This window comes from Lolium rigidum, chromosome 7 (assembly GCF_022539505.1).
Source record: "Lolium rigidum isolate FL_2022 chromosome 7, APGP_CSIRO_Lrig_0.1, whole genome shotgun sequence".
Taxonomy (NCBI): domain Eukaryota; kingdom Viridiplantae; phylum Streptophyta; class Magnoliopsida; order Poales; family Poaceae; genus Lolium; species Lolium rigidum.
Window position 1 is genome coordinate 282,520,936 of NC_061514.1, and position 10,873 is coordinate 282,531,808.

Genomic DNA, 10,873 nt, shown 5'->3' on the forward strand with positions numbered 1-10,873 from the left:
TCAAGCCTTAACAGCGCTTTCAATTCATATTCCTTTTTTTCCTATCCTCATCTGTACATACATTCGTCTACACAGCTTAGTACAACATCATCACCAATCCACGTGGCAGGGGGGAGGGGGTACAAGCAGTACTAGTAGCTACTAGGCACAATAAGCAACTTTTTTCTCTCTCTTTTTAACCTCTTACACGAGACTGTTTGCTAACTTTTTCTCCATTTCAGTTCCGAGACATCCTCCTCTAGCCACCTCAACCAGTCACACACACAAACATCAGCAAGAGATCGGTGGTGGCTTAGCCATCAGTCAGCTCTCCTTGGTTTGACGCAATAATAGTTTTATATCTTATGCTTTTGGGATCGATCGGGAGGAAACTCCGTGCAAGAGCTTTATGAATCCGAGGAAGCTGAGCTTCCCGTCGGCGTGCCTGATCCAGTCTTGGAGAACAACATGGAGAGGGACCGATGGGCCGAGGCCGAGTTCCTGACAGATGAAACAGATCAGGATTAGGGATGCCAAGTGATTGTGAATAACCTGTTCAAAGTACAGCGCGACTCATAGGTACCGATGCGAGTTCTTCGATGACGATAGGCCGGTTACCCTCCTTATCGAATAGCTCGTACGCACGGCGCGCATGCTGTTCCCAGGTCTCCAGAGCTTCCATCTGATACACGCTGATGGCAGAAGCAGCGAACTCTTCGAAATCTAATTTTCTGTACTGAAGGGTGCATACCTAGTACCATGATTTGGAAATGCAAATGTTTAGCTCAATTGTCCAGTACAAAATACAATGGAAGATGCTATGAAGAAGGCGTACCGTGTTGACAAATTCAATAACCCTAGAGTCCTTCATCGCGTCCGTAGAATTTTTCACCAAGGCCTGCAAGTTTCATTCACCTTTTTCAGTAATTGCATGCCGTAAATGAGACTAAATAACCAAGGTATGATTACTAACCGATTTCAAATTTTGCAAGGAGATATAGCCACCCTTGTTTGGACCCAACAATTCAAACTGCTCTTTTAGGTAGAAGAGTTGGTTTGCTGTCAATGTCTTAGCTAGGGCCTGCAAAGTATATGGGCATCCCTTAGAAATGGCTGATTGGCAATACAATTAAACTCACGACAAAATTGTATGAACCTACTTAACTGTGTAAATTAAATCGAGATATCTCAGTGCAATGAAAAAATTCAAAAGCACATTAATCATTTGCATGGGAAGCAAAATAACTATGGATTACATGATGATGACCAAATTTGCAATCAATGATATATGCACAGAATCATATAAGTTTTGTTTTCTTGAGTCTGTTTAAGTGTGTGTACCCTCAAAGCAGACTTCCGCAATGAAGATGAACTGATATAGGCTCTGATAAGCTTGTAGATTATCATATCTAATGGAATCTTCACTTGCTGAGCATCACGGATCCATGGATGACCTGCAGGTGTCATTGCACAAGTAACAGTTAAACATTATTCTACAAAAGAATAGTCTTCGTCGGGAGGAGAATACTGTACGACACTGCCAAACAAATATGGTTCTTACTGAGAGCTTGTGCAGCAGTCATCCTCTTGCGGTAATCCTTATTAAGCAGCCTTTTGACAAAGTCTTTAGCTTCAGAACTGAGAGTAGGCCATGGGGCCTCATCAAAACTTGGCTCTGCCTTCAGGACAGCTCGGAATATTCCTGATTCTGTGCGCGCCCAGAAAGGTCGGCTCCCACACAGCAAAATGTAGGCAATTACTCCAATGCTCCACATATCTCCCTCAGTGCCATAAGATCGATGAAGCACCTCAGGAGCAACATAATACGCGCTTCCAACAATGTCATTAAGTCTTTCATCTGTGGATGTAACAAGGGTGTGGCGTCTCAGTACAGTCACAATTAATCTAGCAAGAACGAGATATTCAACAAAGATCTGATTCAAACTATGTTTGCCTAACCTGGCTTTACGAAGTCAGACAAGCCAAAGTCTATGACCTTCAAGGGAGAGTTTTCTTCCTTCGATGTGAAGAGGAAATTCTGGTAATGAAACACACAATTAATCATTCAAACCATTTGTATTACATCTGCTGACTGGACACTTAGTGTTTTGCATGTCCATAAATATACAGAAACAGCACTCCGAGAGAAATGTGGTGTACTGTGAATGCCTTGTTTAAGTTTGCGACTTTGAGTAGGTATTGTCATTAATAAGTTCCCCAGTTGCTAATAGTAACTAAATACAAAATCAGCTGCTATATGTGACAACAGACATACCTCGGGTTTCAGATCCCGATGGACAACACCTTGAAGATGGCAAAACGATACAACACTCAAAATTTGCAGCATAACAACCTTCGCATCTTCTTCAGAATACTTCCCACCTCTGCAAACCAAAAAATCAGTTATCATTAGAATCACAAGCAGAATTAATCGTTAGAAGTATTACAACTTCCAAACAATGATGGTGGCCCTGTAAGTACCTCGCCAAGATCTTATCAAGTAGTTCACCTCCTTTACACAATCTGGAAAGCAACAATAATGGTAAGCTACACATTTTATATGCATTTCTCAAATAGCAAACAAATGATCAAAGTTTAAGAGAAAAATACTATTTACAAACCTTCTAACACACACAAGAACAAGAATATCATGCATTGAAACAACATGAGGCAGGACTTTACAAGACATACTGTAAGAAATAAGTACACACTTACTCCATGACTATGTACACATTATCCTCATCTTCAAAAGCATCATAAAACTGCACTAGGTTGCTGTGGCCTGTCAGAGAGCTCAGTATCCTCACTTCTCTTCGGACATCCTCGATGGCTATCGCTGTTGTCATCTGCCCACAAATGTTATACGGTAAGACAGGAAAACAGCTTGAACTTAAATTTGAATTTCCACTAAACAGCTAAAAATATTTGACTGCCATAATAAGTAAAAACTCACACGAAGAACATGGAAATACAGTCATAACAAAGTCGACAAGATTATATTAGCATACAGAAACAGTGACAGCAAAAACTCAACCAAAAATAGTTCCTTTGCCAACTTACATTTATCATGTAATGGCAACATACGTAGATCTCGAAACACAAATTATGACACCTTCGTGGCCTATCCAACAACCAGCTACTGTTCAGCCCAATGTTGTACAGCAGTGCGCTAGACAAGCAATAAGTGATCAATTATAGGCACCAGGGATAAAATGGCTCTTGTTGGCGTCGGCGCAAATCATTTACGATGAAACGAACTATGTCCGAAACTGGAGTTTAAATCCATAAAGGAAAAAACATTGCATCTTGAGCGTATCTTCTCTAGAAAGAATGGATCAAGAAGAAGAATCGCAGCATTGCTGCCATACTACGATTTGGCAGAGCAGAAGCACATGGAATGTAAGTAGCTGTGGCCGGCCTTGTGTGTACAACAGGAGGATTGCCAGCTTTGCTCATAAAAGCACTGGGACTGGGCAGGGCCGAGCTCTACAGGGTCCAAATTAAATGGCGCCTCCTACGATTGCAGGGAGGCACATAATGAGCAAGGTCTTCAACAGAATTGAAGTATCACTTTTGCTTTTGGCAAACAGATCTAGCCAAGAGAAGAGGATCATGTTGTTCTGCCATGAGCATGCCATGAAAGGTGAGGAGAGAAGACGTTGGCATCGGCAGCTCGGCGACCATCGCCACCACCATGACCATGATATTGAACCAATCAATGAATGCACAGGCTCCATCGGGGCGTGTCCACGTCTGGATAGATGAGCTCCACCAGGCTCCATCGCCATGAATACCGCAGGGTGGCGGCGAGCTCTGCCGTACCAGCAAGGGCGAGGTCACTCTCCCTCCCACCAACAATCACGAGCGCCCCGGGAGCTGAAAAGAAACGGGGGCTGCTTTCCGCCAAGTTGTGACTTGAATCAAGCGACGCCGTACCGAAGTCGATATGACTAGCGCATATGCAAAACGAGCTCAATGTATCCGAGATTATAAGAAAAAAAAAACATAATCGAAATGCAAGTGGTCAACACATACAGAACTGGAGATGAATCTAACGTAGCAAAAGACTGGATCCAAACATGAGCAGAGACGGCATTATTCAGACATGCTGATATCCAATCAAACAAAAACTGGTAAAAATGCAGAGAATGCAACTGAACATGGGCAGCAGAAGAGATTTCTGCAATGAAGCAGACGAAGCAAGCAACTCGAAAACATGGTATGGCAAGGGAAAGAGTGAGTATCGATCGGATTCGGACCTTGGCCTTGGGAATGACCTTGACGGCGACGTCCTGGCCCTTGTGCTCGCCCTTCTTGGCCTTGGCGGCGCAGGTGTATCCGAAGTGTCCGCGGCCGACCTCCTCGCCGAGGTCGTACTTGGCGAAGAAGTGCTTGGAGAAGCCGAAGCTCTTGTCCAGGCCCAGCTCCGGCTCGCCGCCCTCGGGGATGGACGCCTCGTTGGGCTTGACCGAGCCGTGCCGCCGCGCCAGGAGCGCGCGGATGTGCTTGGCCGGCGACGGCGGCGGGAACGGCCGCTTGAAGCCGCCGCGCGCCGGCGTGGACGCCACGCTCGAGTTGGCCGGCGAGCCCTTGTAGCTCGACGCCGGGAGCGGGCTCGGCAGGTAGAACGGGAACTTGGGCTGCTTCGGCGTGCCCGGCTTCGCAGCCGGCGCCGGCGAGGCGGCGGCACCGCCGACGGCGTCGCCGGCGCCGGAGGCTACGCGCGGCTCCTCCTCCGCGTCGGCCTCCGGGATTTGCGCGGGTTTCCCGTGGCAGAGACCCATGGAGCGGATCAAGAAGAGGGGCGCGCTCGAGCTCAGCAAATTTGGCGAAATTGCGCAGAATTATCCCGGAAACGGCGGGTCAAAGAGGCATCTTGCCTTCAAGAACCCCGAGAAATTCTTGCCTCGCCAAATTCAAGAGACGGCGACGAACTTGGCCCAAAATTTGGATCCCAATAACAGGAAAAATCCTTTCTTCGGAGAGAACCCAGCCGCAGCAAAATGCCGGAGAAAGAAAGAGAAAGGCCTGGATCAGAGCCCCAAGAGCAGCAGCAGCAGCAGCAAGAACATATTCCGGATTCTTGAAGTGACCAAACAATCGGGAAAAGCTGGAAGCTTTGAGCGAAAGGCTTGGATCAGAGCAATGGAAATGGATGGGGGGCACTAGAAAAGAAAAGAAACCACCAACAGCTGGTGAGTGAATCCTGCCTGTGTTGTTGAATTGGGAAGGGGGAAAGAAAAGGGAAGGGGAGCCCTCCTGCTGCTGCCTGCCTGCTCGGTTGCTTTCTTTTTGAGAAGCTCTTTTCCTTTTCAACTTCTTCCTCTCTCTTTTTCTTCTTTTCTTTTGTAGCCCTTCATCTCATCTCCACACTATGTATGTGTGTTTGTGTGTGTGATGTGCTGGGCAAATGGGGACCTGGTGAGGTAGGCACACACAACATGGGATGGCCATTTCTTTTCTCCCCCTGTTTCTGTTGCCATCTACTTGTTTCTTGTTGGTCATCGGGGCAACAGAACAACTGTACTGACAAAACTGCATTTCAACTTATCTCCTGATTGGAAGCTCCTTGGAGCTCAAGGATCTATTCTTCCTAGAATGAACCTATCTTCACATAATGAAGGATTCAAATTTCAAACTCTGAAGCCTCAACAAAAAAAATCAAACGCACAAATGTTACCACTTCGATCGGTTTCTGGGCCAATAGCAATATAGTTACATACTTTTTTCCTTGGATTGATGCAGAGACCAAGAAGCCATAAGGTCCTTCGGTTATTTGAAACAAATACACCTCTTTCCGCCAAAAATAAGGCAAAACAATAGAACTCTCTCATGTACAAATGGACTTTTAATCGTTATGACTGCACTACTTCTTCATTTAAAAGATATTACTACTACTAATCTCACTCTTCTATTTTCTTTATGAGGTTCTCACTCTGAATTTGAAAATCACCCCTTCTCTCCAAAGAAAAAAAAAAGGGCACAGCAGCACAGGCTGTCCATGTAAGCTCCAACCTCCCAAGGTATTAAACTGGGGAGTAATGGAGGCATCAATGCTGCTTGCTTGATACTACTACTCCTTCTCCTCTGCTCTGATTCATCCCCTTACCTAAGCAATGTTGACTTGAGCCTTTCTCTGGATTATATACTTCCTACAATTCAGATCTGCTTACCTGTTTCCCGTCACTACCTCGCTGTACTTCCTAGAAATTTATTCACATGCTTTTGTGGATACAAATAAATTGCAAGCCGGTATAAATTAAGCACAAAACCTCACTGCTTCAGCCATAAGTTTACAGGTAATGTCACTTTCAGTCATGCAACCTTTCGGTCGCCATAAACTTGTGAACCATTTGTCTCGAACGGTCAGGCCCCATTTCAAACGTGGAAAATATTTTCAGTTCCTGCAAGAAATGAATCAATTCCTGCAAATTTCTCGCGAGACTTAATTGCCATGCTCTAGAGTCTAGACAGGATCATAGAAATTTTGTACGAGAAAAGTGTGTCAGCCTAGAAAAGAAAGTTTACGTGAATGACATGTTGGTCAAGGTTTCGCACTCTCTGTGGTGGAGTCGGAAATGTCAAGTTCCATGGATCCCTCTTTAGAACTTTCTGATTAGAAATTTGAAACTCTGGGATTAAGATGGGTAACAAAGTATAAGCATCTGATGAGACACCCACAGGAAGCAACCAACGCAGTTGGTTTCCTGCAAAAAGGGTCGATTCTGATTGGTCAGATGTCTTTAATCAATCATTATCTTCTAGTGGGAAAAGCAGACAAAAATCCATTAACTGAAATTTTCCATTGAGAAGAATTATCCCCCCGCATGCTCTAAATCAAAATAAGTATTTTTGAGCTCCGGTAGATTCCTTCCAGAAATGAGGTTTACTTTTTTGTCATGAACAGTCTATAATCTTAAAGCGAAGTAGTCAATATTAGGTGATAGATGCATGTCCTCGAGAAAAAATAATGGGTCCTAGGTAATTTGAATCAACCTAGAAAATATATATGTAACAACCAGTTTCATTGATTCTCTATGTTAGTAATTATTTGCTCTCAGCTAAGTTTAACAAATTTTGCTTAAGATTCCTAGACTTTAATTTGTACAAAATTCCGTGGAATAATTCCTTTGTTTGTACAGGCTACAGACTTGCACACACAAATCTTTCTACAAGTGTTCTGCCTGCCACTACATTCTCTGCACCCCCTTGATTGGAGCAGTGTGCCTCCACATTGGGATGATTGATGCTGCTTGCTTCACCTCACCTCCAAACAAAAAGAAGGAACAGGCAGCTTCAATGAAACTGTCTAATTCTGTTGTCCTCTCTGCTGCACACTCACATAAAAGAAAAAGAAAATGTTGGAATCAGTATTATAGACATGTTGGGACTAGGGTTGTCACCTGCTTAATTTTCAGGTTTGGCCCACCATCCAACATCATCAGTCCTGATTAATTATGCAAACACTCAATACTACTACTGCATAGTACATGCATCATACTGCTTGGCATTCTTCTGATGTTTCTTAACAAGCAGGAGCAATGTACTTGCTATGATTTACAGTACAACTAGTGCAGTCAGATCAAGCACAAGGAATCCAGGAAACTTTCATGGGTAACTGAACTGACTGAAAAGTTTGTGCATGTTGCCTAGTAATTGTACATTGTAGTCATGGTGGCATGGGGCACTGTGACCTTCACATTCGCCAAATCCCAGATAAGCCAAACAAACAGGACCATCTCCTTCTTTTTTAACAACCAGTGGGAGAATAATTAAGGGAGATAATGACATTGCTTTCACCACTCACTATCTGCTTAAGTAAAATGCTTCCCCATTTTGTCTACCCTTTCTTTTTAGAGGTCCACTTGGGAAAAGGAGCAGCTAATGGGGAGAATTCAGCTGAGGTATAAAGAGATCCAAGTACTAACAAAATGACAGGCGTGCTTACATCAAATATACTATCCTTGATGTATGGTATTTTAGGTGCATGTACTGTGGAGTGGTAGATAATTATGTCCACAAATACGTCAAGCTGTGATAACTTCTGTTGCTAAATGGGGTTCGATATGGCGGTACTTTTATATCTGTCAAAAAATCTAAAAAATAAATGGTCCATGGCCGAAAATTCTGGTTCTGCTGCACTATACAATTCTTGGTCTAAGTAACTAAACCTAATTGATGTGTTAATTTTTCCCACTCCAAGATTACAGGCATCTCAGATGTGCTAGTTTAGAATAATCTCAATGCTGGGTTCTCCAGGTGTGAGCTCTGATTCCAAGTCGTATACAGGTCTAGAACTCATCATTTGTGACCTCCCTCTAATGCATCAATCATGTCGCCTCCAAAAGATGAAACATTTCCACTCATACTCCCATGTTTTTGTAGTCTAGAAAATACCCCATTTCTCTTCAAGCCTTTTGGAGACCTATAATGGGAATGATGTTTCGCTTCTCTCTATTTCCACTCCCAATCCCATGTTTTTGCATCCCTGGAAATAGATTGCCCTTCAAGCCTTTTGAAGACCTTATAAATATTGCTTTTCTTCTCTTCATCTTGAATATCCCAGTCATTACAACACCTCCCTGCCGAGCTGCATGTATCAAATTGCTTGTTCGGCATATATATCAGTGGAAGAACTTGCAAGAGAAGCAAGCTTTTAAGGAGGAAAACATAGTGGTTGGTTGGGAGAAGGATATGCATGTCCCTGGGGATATGATAAAGATGGAGGAACATGGGGTAACATGGACCTAAGAGGGGTACTTTCATGCCATTGCAAGAAATCCCCTCTCTTTGCAGGTGAAGACATGCATGCATGCAATCCCTTCTGGATTACATATGCTTCTTCTTCCTACCCCTGATTGCAACCATCTCAGCATGTGTCATCACCTGTGTGGAAGCCTCCGTTTTTTATTCACCTGTTTTGTTAGTAGATTGTAGATAGTGGTTTGGTTGGGTACGCCAGCCAGGAAGCAAACTACTTGTTGCACTTGCACATCTCAGCCTGTTAGTTACACTGCACCGGGTAATTAAACTAACCAAGTATTTGTCATCACTCATCAGATCCAGATAAAAAAAAATAGAATGGTTTCTTGCACAAAGCATGTGACGTCGTGGAAAAAGAAACTTAACCACATCCTTGTCCACTATTAAGACCATTTTCTATGACAGTGGAAGGAGAGGACTAACCACAATTTCTACTTGCTTGTCCGACTCATTGTTCTTTGGTGTTTTGATTGCATCTTGAGTTATTCTTTTCGAGAAAACTACGGTAGGTTCAAGGCCAACCCCGGTTAATAGTATTCAAATGGTACCAAGATCAATACTGTACAAGAGAACCACCTCTTGTTTCATGTTTGAGTTGAACTTCTCCCACCAGAGTTAATTTGTTGCTCACATTTAAACGTTTGGAATGTGATTCGGCAGGAGATTTGTGGATTTGCAGATTTGTTCTCTATCTCATGTATTTGTACGCGTGTGTTAAGATGTCATACTCCTGGGGAATCTCTACACGTAACAAGTGTGCGTGTGTGTGCATCTTCCTTGTTATTTGCAAAAACACAAACATATCCGTTTCAGGGAAAACAAACATCAAAACAAAGTTCCAAATCCTATTCATGTTCTTGAAAAAAAATAGACTTAATATTGATAGTTGAGCCTGGGGTCCCTGGGTCCCTCTTTCTTTACAAACCAGAAACCACATTTTAAGATTTGGTTAATTCTGATTTTGGCACAAGTACAAACACAACTTACCACATTTGAGTACTTGTAATTCTTCATAAAAAAAATATGCTAATTTAAGGGCTGCTGAAAAAAATGAGGATATGCCCACATTTTTATGTTTTCTCCATGGCCCACAAATAAAACATATAAGTAGCTCACACATATATATAGACCTGGGATTTGTTTCATATTTTTCGGTAAAAATAATTTAGAGTTTAAATATATTATGGAAAGAATATAGAGATGTACCATTTTACTCTTATCTTGTACTTACTGTTGGTGTATCTATTCACTCTAGCACCTTCCTTTGAATGAATCCAAGAGTCAAAGCGTATGAAGCTTAACCAAATAAATGTAATAAAATATCAACATCTACAATTAAGTAAATCCATTATGAAAATATATTTATGGTGAATCTGTTGATTTGGTATCGTAAGTATTTATAATTTTGTCTATAACATCGGTCATACCAAAAATATATTGACTTATAACTAAATTTAAATGGATTATTCATTGAAACAGAGGGAGTACAATTTATATGTAATTAATATAATTGAGAACCAACTTGTGGTTGAATGGTTTCCCATGGCACTATGGATCAAACCCCACATTTGATGCCACATATATCTCACTAAGCCAGTTGTATTCAGTGTTTCACACAACAAATAGTATATGCTGTAAATATATGTTTTAATATTCGAATGAACAATTCTCTTCCAACTTGTCATTTTGCTTGTTTTGAAGAAAATAATCTTCCAATTGAAATCATGTTACTAGGTAGAAGTATTTATTGTAGCTTGGAGGAGTGTCTATTGAACACTTGGTTTTTTATGGAACACTCAAGTAAATATTTAGAAGCTCTCAAATATTCAGACACTGATTTGTAGCACCTGAGCTCACTAGAGCTCGGTTTCGAATTTTGTTTTCAAAATGGTACTTTTGTGTATTGATAAATTACAAGAAGTGTAAATAAGTACACATGCTCTGTATATTTATGCAAAGCTTGGGTAAAGAGCCATTCTATTCTAGGCAGTAAAGAAGACAAAGTTGTGGTTGTATAATGAAATGAAGAACGTTTCTATCCCAATATTTGTCTTTCTGTACACGGTATTTGTAACAAAACTTCCGACGTACTGTAGTGACGTGTATATGTATTTGTTTAATTGTTTTCATA

At 42.0% G+C, this 10,873-nt stretch overlaps 1 protein-coding gene across 1 annotated transcript; it reads right to left on the reverse strand.

Moving 5' to 3' along the window:
• On the reverse strand, positions 1-4,880 carry LOC124670278 (calcium/calmodulin-dependent serine/threonine-protein kinase 1-like). Its single transcript, XM_047206780.1, has 11 exons — positions 4,239-4,880; positions 2,695-2,825; positions 2,461-2,502; positions 2,255-2,363; positions 1,939-2,017; positions 1,541-1,837; positions 1,321-1,433; positions 953-1,060; positions 815-877; positions 563-730; positions 1-480 (listed from the first exon to the last, which is right to left on the reverse strand). Exons 1-11 carry the CDS (start codon positions 4,761-4,763, stop codon positions 343-345), a joined length of 1,773 nt encoding a protein of 590 aa, XP_047062736.1. The 5' UTR covers positions 4,764-4,880; the 3' UTR covers positions 1-342.
• Between the last annotated feature and the right edge of the window lie 5,993 nt (positions 4,881-10,873).